The sequence below is a fragment of the Actinia tenebrosa genome, unplaced genomic scaffold (assembly GCF_029948245.1).
Source record: "Actinia tenebrosa isolate PJP-AT-01 unplaced genomic scaffold, QUT_ActTen_1.0 PGA_scaffold0__85_contigs__length_37466705, whole genome shotgun sequence".
Taxonomy (NCBI): domain Eukaryota; kingdom Metazoa; phylum Cnidaria; class Anthozoa; order Actiniaria; family Actiniidae; genus Actinia; species Actinia tenebrosa.
Genome location: NW_028292569.1, coordinates 2801341 through 2819118, shown reverse-complemented (window position 1 = coordinate 2819118; position 17778 = coordinate 2801341). Strand labels below are relative to the sequence as shown.

At 44.7% G+C, this 17778-nt stretch overlaps 1 protein-coding gene across 2 annotated transcripts in view; it reads right to left on the bottom strand.

Moving 5' to 3' along the window:
* LOC148913247 (uncharacterized) overlaps positions 1–17778 on the bottom strand; it is a 29368-nt gene that overhangs the window by 6084 nt on the left and 5506 nt on the right. For both annotated transcript variants that reach the window (XM_089026188.1, XM_089026190.1), the window contains exons 3-4: positions 16791–16853; positions 15755–15796 (exon numbers count right to left, since the gene is read on the bottom strand). In XM_089026188.1, coding sequence (XP_088882314.1) covers positions 15755–15796; positions 16791–16853 — 105 coding nt within the window. The remainder of the gene's footprint in view (positions 1–15754; positions 15797–16790; positions 16854–17778) is intronic.

The window sequence follows — 17778 nt, the reverse complement described above, 5'->3', positions numbered from 1 at the left end:
ATGCAAAGGCGTTTGATAACTGACAACGGAGAGTTGAGTTTCCTCATAAAACGCGCGCATGAGCAAGGAACGATGGTGTCCGTAGAGAAGTGGAATTATTTCATAGAAGGTAAAGGTGAGCAACGATGGAATGCGTTGTGCTATTATCAAGATCATCGCCCGCAATATTACCATTTGCGCGCCAGCATGCTCGCATATGCGCATATCAATCTATTGTCAATGCTGTTGCGTTTTGACAAAGAGGACATACCGCGCGTGGCTACGGATTCTTTGTATGTGAAGCCTGAAGTGTTAGAAAAAATGCAAGAATTCTACACCGAAGATGAACTCGCAGAAAGCGGTCGATGGCGCGTGAAAGATGAAGAGATAAAAGCTTGGAGAGAACGTGTGGAATATCATGGGAAACACGTAAAAGGTGCCGTCGTTCCCACTGAGGAACCATTGCCATCCGTTGTGGACCCCATTTCTTACCAACGCTTTTCGTATCTTTATGGGCCCGGAGGCAGCGGTAAAACCACTAGGGTTTTGGAATTGTTCCCTCGCGTGAAGGTATTGACGCCGACGCACCGTCTGGAAAGAGAATTAACGGAAATGGGTTACGACGCACAGACTTATCACACCTTCTTTCGCTGGAATGGTCAAAAGTGGGTGCCAGAAGCAATACGCGACATACCTCCGGTGATATTATGGGATGAGATTTGCACCGTGCCATTAGAGATCTTGCAGGAATTTGTAGACTTCCTCCGCGGAAAGTGTCAAGTGATATTTGCCGGAGATCCATGCCAACCTCCTCCCATTTGCGGAGAAATGCCCCACGAATGGTTAAAAGGAATGGTAGACCATGCAGAGGAAATCAACGCCGACTACCGCAGTAAGGACGAAGTGAGAAACTTAAAGGCGGAACTTCGGGGCCTCAGTGATGCCGAGCAAAACAAAACGCTGCGTAAACGCATCCGAGCGAAGTCTTACGAGGACTTCCTTACCACGTGGCATCCAGAGGATTTGGTGTTGAGCAGTAAGCGCGCAGCACAATCGCGAATACAGAAAGATTTATTAGAAGTACACCGCGAAAGATTCCCTGGCCATTTGGTGCCCGTTTGCTACAAGCCCCACGATACCCGCATGCAGAAGAGAGACGTGTGGGTGCCAGGTACCGACGTCAAACTGCGAAACGCGGTAACTCATGATAAAGTCTGGGTGCCTATGGGAAAGGTTGAAAAAATAACCTCCCATCCAGATTGGCGTTTGGGATATTGTATGACGGTCCACAGCGCGCAGGGTCTCACCGTGAAGGAAACCTTATGGATCATAGACCAGCGGTTATGTTGGAGTAATTTGATCTACACTGCTGTGAGCCGCGTGGAGCATGCCAAACAGTTGCGGAGGGCTTGGGGGCCGCAATTGCGTTACGATAAAACGCCAGAAGATATAGCCAAAGAGAACATTGCTAAGAAACTCCTTCGCTATAAGAGACACGACGAAGGAAAAGGCATGGTGTTCGACCTATGCGTGGACGACGTCTATAAGGAAGGGGCACGGTGTGCCAAGTGTAACATACCTCTACTATGGAGGTTTGACCCAAATGACGATCAGCAGTTCTCCGTGGATCGTATAAATAATAAGCGCGGGCATTGCAGAGGCAACGTAAGACTGACATGCCTAGAGTGCAATCGGGCGCGTGGAGCTGCGCTACTCTGAGTCTTTGGGGACCATGAGCAGCTCTTCCTTGACAAATCCGCGACTTGGGCCATTTAGGTAATACAACACGGGTTGCCCTTCCTTGGTGACGGACTTCGAAATCTTATACGTTTCCAAAGACCAGTTAGGATCCGTGGCTCTCTTACTGCCACCTTCGAGTTCCCCCAGCTGATAGAGGTATCTGACCACTATGTCGCGGGGGAGCTTTTTTTCCTTCAGTCCGACCGCCCTCGAACTTCTGACGTAGGACTTGTGTTCCACGTGTTTCTTTTTTATGGCATCCTTGGGTTTCATTCCCGTAGCCCTGGCCGCCTCGTTGTTCAAAGCCGCGACGACCTGGGGGAGCCTCTGAGTCCATTCCCTGTTGCGTTTGGAGGGATCTTCCAGCTCTTTCCAATACTGGTACCCAAAGAGACGCTCAGCCAGGGTCTTATTGAATCTTTCGACGATGCTCTGACCCCTGTGGTACTCAGCTTCAGCTCTTCTAATCTTAGTGCTGTGGTCTTTCAGGGTCTTGGTAACCACGCCCATGAACTCTGTCCCCGCATCCACTTGCAGCAGCTTAGGCCATTTCAAGACGCGCTTATAAATCCTACCTAGGGCTTCTGCGACTTCCCCAGAATCCTTGCTGGTTATGGGTTCGGCGTCCTTGTATCTGCTTGCGATATCAACTACGGTCAAAGCGTATCTATAGGTCTTTCTTCTCACCTTGTCGTGCGGCAAGAAAAGCAAATCCGCCTGATGAACTTCATTAGGGGTATTTACGGTAAAGCTGGGCCTGGGAATGTACTTGGGCACGGGAAGATAAACCTGCCAGAGGGTTTGTTTTCTTAGCCAGTTCTTGGCCGTTTCTTCTGATACCCTGGCCGCGGTCGCGAGTTTCTTGATGGCCGACGCTCCTTTCCAATAGCCTTCAGGCCCATAGTAAATCCTTTTAAGTTTGTCCTCTACGCGGCCCATTATATGAATTTGATTCAAGCGAAGGATAGGACAAGATTGATCTTGCGTCCGTTAAAATCCACCGTCTTTCCGTCCACCTTAATGGTGATGTTTATGCTTTCTACCAAATTAGACAAGTCATAGCTCAAAGAAATGGGAGTGTATTCTACCAGGTCAAATGGATTACCCTTAGGTGGAAACTTGGACATTAGATTACTGGGTCCTTCATTAAAGTACGAGCTTACTAGGCTGCAGTAAACTTCGTAGTTAGCGGGAACTTTCCATTTCACGTCAAGTTGACCATTGATCGTGGTACTAGTAAGGCCCAGGAGTTCTACCAATGAACTGTCCTTTATATTGGCACTCCCATTATTTTTCTTGAACTTCATTTCATGGGGTAATCCTGTGGTAAGAGTATATCCATGCTTTGCTAGCTCCTTAGCCAGTGTTATGGGGGTCTAATGGGAATCTGGTATTTTTGGTTTGGTATCGGAAGTTCCGATGACAAAGCCATTAATTAAATTATACCAAGAATTGTACAAAGAGCAACTAACCAGCCTAACCTTTTCCGCGCGGATGGGAGGATTCAGATAAGTGGTAAAGTTATTCTTGTCGCTTTCCAAAAAGACGATCATTATATTCTAGGCGCCAAAGGCGCCACTAGAGGCTAAGCGCAGCTTAGACTAAATACGCCAAAGCTACACCTCCCACCAGCCCTGCGACTCCTACGAAGACCAGCTCGTTATCTTTTTGTTTCTTAGAAGGCTGATAGTAATCCTTAAACTGAGGCCTTTTTAACCTAAAGTCGGGGTGCGCCTGCGCATAGAGCTTAAAGGCGTAGTCTGTGTTTTCGAAGTTCTTATCCGCCTGCATTTTGTCTTGGTAGTTCTTATCCAACCAATCCCTGTAAGCTTGTCTTTTTTCATTCCAAGCTGCCACGTCTCGCTGATATTTCTCCAGCGCTAAGTCGTGCCTCTTCCTCTCAGCGTTAGATTCTGCGTTTCTATCACCGCTAACTAATTTATCTGGATATCTACCACCATAATTAGCCCCTGTAAATGCTAAAGCTGCAACAACTCCACCTGCGACTAAGCTAACCATTATATTAGACGCAAGCAAAGCTTACGTCGTCGGCAGGTACTTTTCCTTCTGTAGGTAATTCTTTGCCATGATAGCCCCGCCTACGGCAGCGGTCATCTTAGCAAAATTAGCGAAGCTCTTACTTGGGTCTTCAGTAAAGTCTTCTTTGAGCACTTTCTTACCCACCCAACCAATACCCGCAACGATGGAAGTAATGATAGCTGCTTCTTCAACAGTTTTCAATAACGCGGTTGACATTATATTACAAAGCGAGAAGGAAAATCTAGGTCGCCGCGGGTGATAAATTTACTCCATTTCAGGGATCTTACTTTTTCTAACCTCCACAGGTGCGTGCACGGGCGCGTGATATGTTGGTGGTTCTACTTTTGGCTTTGCTGCCCGCCATTGTAAGTAAAGGCTGCCTGCTGCTATAGCAACTCCTAACGCGCCGATGACGTAGCCGGGATTCCAAAAGGATCCCTCTTCTTTTTCCTCCACCTTTTCCTCTTTCTTTGCTTTGTTCTTCCTGTTCATCTCCGCGAGCTTCTTTCCGGCAGCGACTCTGCCTGGAGATTTAGCCTTGGTAATCTTGGTATCTTCTACGGGTGGTTGTTCTTCGGTGCCACTCATCTTATATTAAGGGACTTGAAGGACTTGACAAGTAACTTGATGACGACTTGACAATGACTTGACAATGACTTGGCAATGACTTGACAACGACTTGACAACGACTTGACTAAGTACTTGAGGTGACTTGACAACGACTTGACTAAGTACTTGAGGTGACTTGACAACGACTTGACTAAGTACTTGAGGCGACTTGATCAGGTACCTCAGTAAGTGCTGCCTGGAAGACCTTTTCGACTTCTCTATCCTTCTTGAAGTCCTTCCAAGATGTTCCAAAGGAACCTAGTACCTCCTTCAAGTCGACATGCTGAGCTACGTGAAGTGCCGCAGAGGCGACTGCCATTAACTTACCGCACTTCAAGGACAACCAGCCGCAGGTTATCTTAAGTTCTTGGGTGATGACATAGTCATCACTAATGTCCTTCCGCAGTTGCTCCACGTCGTCTATGGGCAGCGCAAGTCCGAGAAGCTTGGTGGCCAGCTTAATGGCTGAGTCTGCTACGGCGTCCGTGGTCTTACTTGCAAGGGCGGCCTCGTACCTCTTATGGAACTTCTTAACTTCCTCTTCTGACAACTTATTAACTTGCTCATGGGTAAGTTCCTTGCCTATCATTTCTTTACACTTCCCCGAAGACACGAGGATGTTAAGTTGTTCCTTAAGGTTACTTTCGTCTAACTGCGCGGGGACTTCATCTAAGAGCTGCTCAATGTCCATATATGTTAATGGAATACGGAAACCTCAAAGAGAAGATCATTTTGGAATGTTGGTGCGTTTTTAGGTGCCGCATGTATTCGTGTAACTGTTCCTTGGATATCTCACCGCCGTAGTCGCTTAAGATGGTTTCCAGGTCAGACTTGCTCGGAGTATAAAATACGACAAGTGAACCTATGTTTTCCCTAAAAGGTTTAGAGACGCTGGTAAGCTGCTGCGAGAGCAACCAAACGCTGATATTGTCGTGTCTACCGCTGAAGGCAAGCTTCACCAACTCCGAAGTGCGTCTTTTTACGTCGTCCCCGCAGGCGATGTCATCCAGTATGAGGAGTGTCTGTGTATCTTTAGGGAATTGCTTGTGCCAAAACTTCAAATGGCTGGATAACTCGTTAGGATCTAAGATATCTACGAAGAAGTCGTCATCTTTCACTCCTATGCCCGTCCAGGTGCGGTTATTCACGTAGGTGGGGCATAATAGCACGATATAGTCGAAGCGGTATCTAAAGGGTCCTAATAGCTGCTCCACGACGAACTGCGTTTTGCCGCAGCCGGTGGGTCCTACTATCAGAGCATTGCAGGGAATATGGTTCGGATCCATTATATATACGATGGACCCAGTGGACGCAGTAAGAAGGATTGCCACCGACGCAAAAGATAAAAGAGACACCATAGAAATGCAAAGGGAGGAGATCGATCGGCTGAAAGAGCGCGTGCAGGAATTGTACGATGAAATGTGCGGTCTGAAGCGCGCAGAACGGTTTGGTGCGCTGATAACTATGGCAACGTGGGCTAAGGAGTCCGTTAAGGACTTCATGCGATATCCCCTGTAGAATGTTGACGTTTAGGTTAAATCTTTGTTAAGGATGCGTGGAAACTATTTCAAAAAGTGTCTCAGAATGTTGACGTTTAGGTTAAATCTTTGTTAAGGATGCCTGGAAACTATTTCAAAGAGTGTCTCAGAATGTTGACGTTTAGGTTAAATCTTTGTTAAGGATGCCTGGAAACTATTTCAAAGAGTGTCTCAGAATGTTGACGTTTAGGTTAAATCTTTGTTAAGGATGCCTGGAAACTATTTCAAAGAGTGTCTCAGAATGTTGACGTTTAGGTTAAATCTTTGTTAAGGATGTTAAATGGAGGCTAAGATATTGTTAAGTATATATGGACTGCTTGTTGTGTAAGAAGGTGTTCAGCACCAAACAAAGACTGCAATACCATGTTCGGCATGGAGTTTGCACGAAGAAGCCAATTAGTAAGGTTTGTAAGGATTGCGGTAAGGAATTCAGCACCGTTCAAAAGATGCAACAACATCAGGATAAACGCATTTGTGGGAATAAGGAATTCCACAACCCCTTCGAAATGCAGCAGCATCTGAAAAGGGGCGTCTGTAATCGAACCAGACAGTGTAGTTTCTGTAATAAGATACTTAGTAGTCGTCAACGTTTACAGACGCACCGGAGAACGCATGAAGTGAGTTATCGATTTCTCTTTGGGGCGTATGACTTGGAAGGCGTGGATTGCTACCAATGTGCGGATTTGATGAGTCGCTGCCCGCATAAAGAGGATTACTTAAGGAATCGCATAGATTACCATAAGAAGATAGTCCGTACTTTCCCCTCTTTTGAACGCGCCGAAGGCGTTCCGTGGACTAAAAGGGAGTATTGGAGGCAGGAGTGCGATCGTTGTGGTTGCATCAGAGAAGAGGAACATATCTTCAACTGTCTTAACAAAGATTTAACCTAAACGTCAACATTCTGAGACACTCTTTGAAATAGTTTCCGGGGTGTCTTAACAAAGATTTAACCTAAACGTCAACATTCTGAGACACTCTTTGAAATAGTTTCCGGGGTGTCTTAACAAAGATTTAACCTAAACGTCAACATTCTAAGACACTTTTGAAATAGTTTCCGGGGTGTCTTAACAAAGATTTAACCTTATTGTTAACATTCTAAGACACTTTTGAAATAGTTTCCGGGGTGTCTTAACAAAGATTTAACCTTATTGTTAACATTCTGAGACACTTTTGAAATAGCATTTCTTGGGGCCTTTAATAGTAAGGTAGGGTTTGCGCAAAGAGTCTCAAATCCCATCCTTATTTTTATTCATTATTATTAAGGATAATGAATAAAAATAAGGACCCCTTTTAAAGGTATATGCTAGCCTACGCAGCTGCCTTTCTGGGAGGCATTCTAATTACCCTTTCAATATATGGACTGTATTACTTGCGAACTACCTGCCGACTGCATTACCCCTTGTAAGCCGCCGCGTAAAAAATACACCTGCCTTCATTGCGACAGGGTATTCTCCGAAGGATCCTTCGTGGGGCATTGGTGCTCCGCGGATCCTAAAGCGCAGCGGGCGCTTAACTACAAAGAGGAGATGGAGTGACTGTTCTTTCAATGTCAAACTTCCATCGGCCATTTACCTTACCATAGCTGCGTAAGTGGGTGAATTCCTCGCCCTGAATTACGTACCGCACGCAATCCGGCGCCCAAAGGGAATATTCCTTGCCTTCTAAGTCTTTGAGGACTAACCGTAAACGGTCGATGTCTTCGAAGACGACGTAATTTTTTATTTCGTATGCTTTACCGTGGGCAAGATCACGCCAGTGAGTCAAGCTGAGCTTCATTATGCCTATGGAATATCTTTAGGTGCGTTTTCAAAGTGGCGTAGGACTTAAACCGCTTTACACAGCCCTTACAGGGAATACGAATGCCATCCGCGTAATCCATCAGGGCACGACAGATGACGTCGTAATCGTTGCTAACCATAGTTAGGTAACCATTTACATCAAGCTGCGCAATTTTTTTGGATTGCTTCGCGGATAAGACGCCGTTTCCTTTTGGGGTTTTCAACTCAATACACAACCCGCGGTATTTCTTGTGGGCGTTAAGGATTAAAAGGTCTGGCTGGCCGGCTTGGTAGCCTTTTCGCCAGCAGGTTATTCGCTTGCTGTCTGAATCTTGAAGTTCGCCAAGACCCGGCGCTATGATGAATTCCGGGTAAAACCTACGTATGTAGTCGACTACCTTCGCGTGTAGGTCGGCTTCATTTTCGATCTTAAATACTAACTTGTTTGGGCCGTCGAAGCGTTTGTCCATCGCATATTTACCCGTCTTTCTCAACGCGGGTAGGACTTCTTCGAGGACCCAATCTTGGAATTCTTCTGCCTTTGCCATCTTCGAGGAGAATATCAACTGATACAACCCGGATTCGTTCACATACAGGGAATGTGGGTGTGAATTGGAAGGGAGGCGATTCACCTCCATTCTAAGTTCGCTAAGCCTTACCTTGTATTTATCGCGAACGTGCACCTTAATCGCATCTTTTGGGCGCTCGTAACCCAATGCGGCCGCTACTTCCTTTGCTTTGAAGTACAATTTATCGCCTTGCACGACTTGCAGTTTCGTACCGTTGCTTTCAAATACGCGAAGCATTGTATATTTAAGAAATATTTTAACATTAATATGCAACGCTCTTTAGCTGATTCATTTCTACGCTCAGTTGCGCGTCAGACACGACGAAGACGTAGCAGTTTATCTTATCGCCGTCGCCCGCACTGGCGTTCTTGGTGCGTTTGATCTCCAATGTTATGCCATCCTGCGTATTTACTAGACGGAGGCCTTGACCATGTAGGTCTTCGTCGTTAATGGTGCGCATGTCAATCCACAGCGCATATTTGTCCTTAAAGAATTCCTCAGGGCTAATTTGGTCGCCAAACTTGCGCATGGCCTCTCTGTACACGTCTGCGGGCTTTATCCCCTGGGAGTAGACCTTGTTTGGAACGCCGTTTATGTTGACCCCCACGTTAGTAATGTTGGGGTTATGAAAGGCCTCGGAGTCGCGCTTACCGGCTTCGTAGGGTTTGGCAAACACCAACATCAGCCCCGTGAGACTTCTTCGGGGGAGGTTAATGCTTTGGTTGATAACCTCATCCGTCTTATCCAGGAAGCTGAACGTCTTATACATCACTACGTGGTCGTAAAGGAATGCCTTGCCGGAGCTGTATTCCATGCCAGCGCTACGGGCCAGCTCTTCGCTGTATACCGTTTCGTACTGTAGCTCTAAGTTGGTAATAGAGTATGGGGTTGTTGTGGTAAGTGCAGTGCTTAGCCCACCAATGATGTTATTAGCATCTGCTAAAGTTACTTCAAACTGCAGTTCGGATAACTGTCTTGGGTAATACACACCGTGATTCGTAATCACTTCAAAGTCCAACGGTATGACATACTTACTACCATAGGCGGTCTTTATTCGCTTTGCGTCTGCCACTGCGGTTTCTCCGCTGCCGTCAGTAGGTTGCGTTTTCGTAGGTGTGCGAACCTTACGTAGAATGACACTACCAATTCCTTGTTCTATCCTTTGCGCGCGGTCAAAGGCTGTCAACCATAAGTCTTTGTACGTGGTATACAGATCGTACCTATTTAAGTCCAGCAAGGATTCCCCGGCGAAGTTTACGCGCATCTTAGAAACAATGTTGCGACCCACGTTGTTAACGATAATCCTTTCATCTGTGGGGCTTGACTTTACCGCTAGGTCAAACCTCAAAGCCAAGGTGCCAGGAACTAAGACTAGGTTATCCGTTAGGCGGGGCACGCCCACGTACAGGGTTTCTCCTGGCTTTGCGCTAGAAGGTGTGAATGTAACCCGGTGAAAGGTGCGTTCTGCTTTCAGTCCGCCAACCTGCTTAGGTAATACGTTGGGATTTAACTTTGAGCTTATCATATATAATGGAAGTAGAAGGAACGGATTTTGACCCCCTTACCGAAGAAGGCCAAGTAGACATTAACGACGAAGAATACGACGCATGGATTAAGGACGCGGATACCAAGCCCCTAGTCTACGACATGGCCTTGATAAGCAAGTATGGCAATAGGTGGAAAAGCTTCAAGGCAGCCTTGAATCGCATGTGGCAATCAAGGAACCGCGGCAGCCCCGTCCCCGAGTACTTGGAACTTCAAAACACAGACGAAGCAGCCGCGCGGGAAACCGTAGAGTGGGCAATGCAAGAGCTAACGCAGCGCTACGACAACTTTGATGCTGACGACGTAAAGCTTACGGAAAAGGGAAACAAAGTCCTCATAAGCGTCCAAGACTTAAGATTTCCCGACAAAGACCGCTGGACAAAACCGCAACCCCTCTTTGATGAGGAGGGCAACGTTAGGGGCGACGTCTCAAGATTAAAAGGCTTTCAGCGTGCTACTAGAAGCATGTTAGAAAGGCTGCACAACTTAACCGAAAGGACCAACGCGGAAAAACGTGCCGCGGATCTGCAAAGGGAGTTAAGAGAAAAAGATGTAGAATATGCAAAGCAAGGTCAGCTACTTGCCGATGCTGAAAAGAAGTCCGCCCATCAAGATGAAAGAATAAAAGAAATAGGAAATCAGGTGGATCAGGCCCTGCGCGAATTAGACAAAGCACGGGAGGACTTAGGAGAAGCCCAAAGCTCTGGCGCCTCAGTGGAAGCACTGCGGGAAACGTTGGAAGAAAGGGAGCAGGAATACATGAAGCAAAACCAGCGGCTTGCCGACGCACATAGGAGGGAAGTCGAATTTAAAAATCAAGAAATAGCTGAGTTGGTAGACCAAAGAACCCGAATTCGTCGCGAAAGAAATCAAACTCAAAGGGCTCTTAACCTCGCCCTGCAAGAGTTGGATCTAATTAAAGATGATACCGATAACCTACAAACCACCATAGCCGGCTCTTTAGTGGAACGGCGACGGTTAATGGCTGAAATCAATACTAAGGAGGAACAAATCCGGCAAAGAGATCAGGCTATTGAAGACCTGGAGGGGCAAATAGAGCGGCAGCAAGAAGTAATTGCGGACCTAACTCGTACCGAAGAGGAAAGGGAGGCTGCCCAAAGGGAATCAGAAGCCCTTCAGGAGAGAGTTGCGGAATTGCGAGCGCAAAAGGACAACCTGGAAAAGGAGCTGGGGCTTACCACCAAGGAAAAGGTAAAAAGAGCCCTTTTGAAGTATGGTCTTCCGCTGGCATTTGCGGTCGCTATTTCAAGCGTAGTAGGAGTCATCCTATCCACGCTTAAGGCTACGGGCGCGGGCGTAAGCAAGTTAGGTAAGGGACTAACGGACTTAGGAAAAAAGATGGCAGCCGGTCTTCCTGGGCTGCTGGGTTCGGTTGTTTCCTTGGCACTTAGGGCCAGCGGAGAACTGCTAAAGTTCGTGGGGAATAACATTTGGATCTTGGTCGTCGCTATCGGCGTGGTACTCCTGAAGAAGCTAGGTCGATGAAGGGACCTTGGATTTCCTGTCCTTAGAATTGCTGCGCTCTTTCCGCGTCCTTGATTGAGGATGATGAAAGATAGTATTTGCGCCGCCCTGATAATTTGGGGCTAGCGGCAGCACGCTCATAGTGGAAATGGGTTTATGACTCCAAACCGCATCGATAATATTGCTACCCACGCCAATGCTGTTTATCCTTGCGCTGCCCGGCGTCAACCCATCGGTGCTACCATCATCAGGAAATATTTGTAGCTTAGCATATTTACAATTAATTACCATATGAAACGTGACCGGCGTCAGATCTTCTCCGCTAAATTTGTTTGGCTCCATCGAAAAGTGGGCCGCTCTTCTGCTGTTCGGGGAAGTTCGATAGGGGGGCAAAGGCTCGTCATTCTCATCGACAAGCCTAAACCCCACGTTCGCGCTCAATCCCGTGTTAATGCTAATGGTGCAAATGACTAACGCAGGGCCTCCAACTTCAACCCACATTCCCATATCAAACCACTCATGCCTTGCGTACTCCTTTACGTCTAAGTAGTGAACGTAATGCGTTTCACTTAAATGCGGATTCATATAATTTAAGAATCACAGATTCTCACAGGCTTAACACTGTAAGAGTGCTGATGGTCGCGTGATTATAAGGTCGATCCCGCTGATCTTCTATGCTATTTACCGTAACCGACGCCGTGTCATCTACGCGCATTTGCAACTTTACCTTCCCATGGCAATCAGCAACCATGTGAAAGGTCCAAACCGAAAGATTCTCAGCGCTATTCGTTGGCGGCTCTACCGAGAAATGTGTAGGCTCTCTGTTGTTTGTCTTCGCGCGCATGGGCTGTAATACTCCATTGTCGTCGCAGAAACGAAATCCTACGTTTGCATCACTCGCCGTACCAATGCAAATACTACAAAGGATCAACTTCTTTCCTGAGTAGTTCAAATTCACGGACATGCCCGTGACATCAACCCAAGCTGCTTGGGTGTATTTTTTCTCGCCTGTGTAAGTCGTATAGACACAATCTACTCCAGCTACGTAGGGGTTGTTCATCGCCATATATAATAGCTCAGACCAATGCTTGCGGTGGCTAAGCCGGCCTTTAGTAAGTTATGGTCATATTCCTCGGTAACCTTCTTTACTGGTTTCTTTGGTGGCTTTTCTACATGCGCCTTCTTTGATGGTTTTTCTACGTGCTCCTTCTTTGGCTTCTCCACGAAATGGGGAATGTTCCTAAGAGTGTCAGAGTTCACGTCATTCACCCCAAACTTCATATCCTTAGTAGCTCGTTGAAGTTTGTTGTTGTAACCCACGACGGAATCGGCGTTGATGACCAAATTACTTGGCATTAACCAACAACCAGGACTCAAGGCATAATCCAGTCTAACCTTTGATTGCTGCACCGCAAGTTGATATCTTTGAACTGACTTAGAAATCTCATTCTCGATAACAGCGCTTTCGAAGAGGACAAGGAATACTTGTTGGGTTTCCTGTGACGCACCGGAGGCATCTACGATGGGGCTGCGAGTGCTAACCTGGGCCCCTAGAATGCAGTAAACGAAGGCTTCAATACTTCGGTTAATCCTTGCTTGGTTCTTCAGGCCAATACCTTTCGCGGCAAAGAAAGGCGCCCATGGATATTTCTCTTTGCTTTCTATGAAGTAAATTAAAGTACCCCTCGATGCTTTACCACCAAGGTCGGAGAATTCCCATTGACTTGGGTAGCCCATGCCCGGAGTTTCTATGCTGGCTCCGACATACGAAGCATAAGTGTACGTTTCTCCTAAACCATGTGCGGCACCTTCTTTATTGCGGAAGTCAGGGTTGGTGAGCTTGAATTCATTCCTTAATCGCTCCCATGCGACTTTGTCATATTTGTTATCCTTCGGCTTAAAGATAGTGTCACTAGGAAGCGGTGCTCCTAACTCAAACAATATCCTACGAATAGTAAAAGCAACATGAAATCGCAGGAAAGGAATGTGGAACATGTCCGCGGCTATACCACATCCTTTAGTAGCAGCCCAGACGGCAAAGTTTAACTGCTGCGGCCAATACCGCATGTTGGGACCTGATAACCATTCTCTGGATTCTTTCCCTGAGGTATGTTTCATGGCAGTTTCTCTAAAGATGTCTCTGACTTTTATTTCGAAAGTCGTAGAACCCACGGGGATTTCTAAGGAGGTAACCATCTTAGCAAAGTCATTTGCGCCGCCTTTGTTGTTGTAAAACGGGTAATCCTCCGTTGCCGGTAATAAATTCTCTGGAAAATTAGGCTGCCTTTCTTTATGCTCGGGTTTTGGGTTCTTTGGCTCCAAGTCCGCATTGCTGTACATCCTGGAGCCTTCATAGTAAATCCCATCGGGTCTTCTTTCAAACTTACTAGGGTCTGCATGCGGAAACATCTTCCTAAATGCTCTCCAGTTGGCATAATCCCGGTTGTCGTGATGTGGCTGCTCCTCTATGTTATTCCCAAAAGCGTCGTACATTAGTATATATAATGGATGTTATACCTTCAGCACCTCAGTTGTACCCAGATGTTCCCAACGAATTAAACGCCGAGAACTTTCGTTTAAACAAGGCGAACTTAATACTGGCTTACTTGGAAGGGCAAGCGAAACACTACGAAGAGGTCAGGAAAAAGTACGCCAGAGCCCGAAGCATACTACACAAAATCGCGATAACTTCCGGCTCCATGTCCGTGGCGTTAACAGGCACTGGCGTTGCTACCTCACTCACCGGGCCTGGAATAGTCGTTGGCGTTCCTTTAGCCAGCGTTGGAGCTGTCTGCGGCATTGTTTCCGCTGTTACGACAGGCATTATAAAGCAACTGTCCGGTAAGATATCCAAGCACGACACTCATATAGCTCTAGCAAGAGCAAAGGCTAACACCATCGCCGACTTGGTCTCCAAGGCTCTGCGGGACCGCCGCATAGACGACACGGAGTTTTCTTTGATCCTCGCGGAGGAAAAGAAATACGGCGAATTAAAGTCGGGCAATAAAAAAACCATCGTGAAAGATCTGTCCGAGGAATCTCGCAAACAGATCTACCAGAAGGCAAAAGAGGAGCTCCAAAGAAAACTCGCTCAGTAGACATCTGCTTTGAAAAGAACGTAGGGGGATTTCGACTGCACATTTCATCTTCTCGGAATCCATCCTAACAGCGGGTGGTTGGGGTCAATTTCGTGAAATATTTCGTAGATTACATCAGGGTAATAAGGAATATCCTTATCCAGCCGACAGAATAACCACTCGGCCCTTTGCATATCTGGGACATGAGGAATACGCCTACCGGTAATTTCAGACAAAAGATAGGGAATAGCTTTGTAATATTTCCCTAGCTTTAATTTTTTCAATGTCTTTCGTAGACTTTGTGGGGTTGGCTCTTCTAAGTGGTCTATGATTTTCTGCCTTACTTCATCGTCTAAATATACCGGATGTAAACCTTGGATATGACTCATCCAGTCCCTAAAGTATTTTATTCTCTTATATGGGGTCTTCGTACGACCTCCATTGGCGTAATACTGCTCTTTGGTAGCATTTGGTACGGCATTACGAATATTTTTACCACACTCGTAACACTGTGCTGACGTGTCGTCTTCTATTTGCATTTTTTTACCACAACACCAAAAGGGTTCTGGCTTAGGTACGATAACTTTAGGTCTTAGACAAATCACACAGAAGTCGTTAACGAACTTCTTACATTCATGCATCGTATATCCGACAAATATTTTACCCTCCGTTTGCGACCCCAACAGAGCAGCAGTTAGGAACCTTTCGCGCTGTCGGCCGATCGCGCAAGACCCCCTGTAGGGCGGTTAACCGACCTCCAAAACCCCACCCCCCCCTGGTGTTATTCGATATGCGATTTTTGGCATTGTCGGCGCTTCGCGAGTCCACCTAACTGCTGCTCACCTAACCCTAAATTTGTAACATACTAAAGGTTGCTTGTACTAGAATACGCCATCGGCTTCATTAAAAGCATCCTTATCTTATTTTGACTTTTTGTTGTGGCATTAACAAAGTTTATTTTCGCTCGTGACAAAACAAATAAACTCTTAACTCTAAACCTTCAGCTTATGTATAACATTCTACTCGAATGGTTAGCTCATCTTAGCTCATTTTTCTAGCAGCAGACAAAGGTGAATTCAAATTTTGAGTTATCAATATATCTTTCAAAAATCATATACAATTATATCCTACTACCAAAGCTGCCTCATAACATTATCTCCACTCAAATAAAATGTGTGATCGATCTGTACGTAATATTGACAGTCCATTTCAGAGCAATTATTCAATGCTATTTTTTTTCAGGAATACAGAGAGTAAACATAAAAGTATAAATATGAATGTGCAGAGTAATAACTGGTATTTAAAAAAAAAAAAAATATTCCTGCAAGTTAAACGTTATAAATTCAAATGCTGCTATATATTAATATAACGTGATTACTTATTATTGAACTTACTTGTAATGTTCGAAAATGTAGTTGTTTTAGTTGTTGGTGCTCCTATATCAATAATAAAAGAAATAAAATAAGGTACACATTTATAATGTGCGTTTATTCAGACTGTTGATTCCTTATACACAGCCCAGTGATGTCATTGACATGCGACGTACTTTGGTGATAATTAGCTCTCTCTTTCTCTCTCTCTCTCTTTCTCTCTCTCTCCTTTCTACCGTATAGTCGCGATTGACTCCAGCCTGCCAAAAAAGGTTTAACAATCTATTGTTAAATTATTTATGCAAAACTAACAAAATTAAGAAACTAATGCAAAAACACTATTTTAGGAAAGGTATCTGGAATAAATTAAAGAAGAGTAAAATATTATAAAGGTACAAATTAAGGACTAAGATAAAAAAAGAAGAAAGTTATGCACATTAAAATGATATAAGATGACAATATTAAGAATTAATCATTTAGAAAAAGAACTTTTTAAACAAGACAACTATAGGTATTTTAAATACGCTTGCATGTAGTGCTGAAATGAATATTATGAACTAATTACGATTTTGAGACGACAATAGCACGAAACATTGACGGCTAGTGGGGAGTTCGCGACTCCGCCCAATACCGAATATATTTTCTTCCAACGCCGTCAATATTTCGTGCTATTGTCGTTTCAAAATCGTAATTAGTTTTGTATCGCGATTCTAAAGAATTTAACATACGAAAAAGAAAAAAAAACTGATGACCGATTTTCTTTGATCACAAGCGAAATTCTCCTTACGAGCGCGCGCTATGGCGCAAGCAACAAGCGTAAAAATTTGACGCGCTCTCTTCAAGCTCAAGCTCAAGCTCAAGCTCAAGCTCAAGCCTTCCTTTTCGTCGCGCTTTAGCCAATGAGAACCCTTAAGTTTGAAACGACAATACCATGAAATATTGTCGTCTTAAAAATATAAGAGACTATTGAGAGTGAATCGCGATGCTATAATATATGCATATTATAACTGTATATCGGTATTCTAGAATTTTATGTATGCTGAAGCTATCAAAGCCTTACGTGTAATGTTCGGAGCAGCAGCTGTAGTTTCTGGGGTTGGAGAAGGCTCTTCTGTTGTCTTTTCTGTCGAGGGAAAACGTAATAATTAAAACAATATCGCGCGGGATCCTTGTAGTTTTTTCCAGTTGTCTGGGCGTAAATCAAGATGGGGGACTTTTTTTTTTTTTTTTTTCGTTTCTTTATATCTGCAAGTTTTGATTCATATTTTCGACATATGTGTACTTGAATATATACGAGATATTGAGTTACGGGAAAAATGGCTGCTCTTCACGAAAGTGGTCAGCGGTATACCCATGAGCACTGTAAGAATGTGCAGCATAATTTTATTTTTTTAGTTTCAGTTATTCTGTTTGCCTCATTTGTTGTTGTAGTGGTAGTAGTATGAACAAATAGTGATTGGTTGCTTTGTTGACTTGAAGGTTGGTTTATAATTGGTTGGTTGGTTGATAAGGTGGAACAGAGAGAATATGTAAGTAAATAATTCTATAACTTTGATAACTTAAGGAAAAATGGAAGAATGATGAATAACAAACATACCAAGTGCTTAAACCTTATGCTATATTCAGGATCGACTTACGATTGTCTTTATTCATTAAAGATTTGCGAGATCTGCTTGATTTGTATGAATTAATTCCTCAATAATAAGTCGATTGAGTGCCGGTGTGTTTAAAGCTGTCTAGGTTCGTCTATAAATAGCTAACCTGATTTCCTATTAACATTTCGTGGTTAGATAAGGTCACTACTTGGGGCTAGGTTTTAATTAAAAAAGACAGCGTTGGATTAGTTTGTGACTAAGAATATGGTAAATAATTATTGACATTCAAAAAGCCATCTGATATCGATGGCCCGGCGCGCCCATAACCATCTGTAGTATAATAAACTATCTATCAATTATTTTTTAAGAACAAAGTTATGAATATGTCTAACAATATAACCAACATATCGTATTGTTGTCGAAATACTACAAAGACTATATTTTGCTTCATAA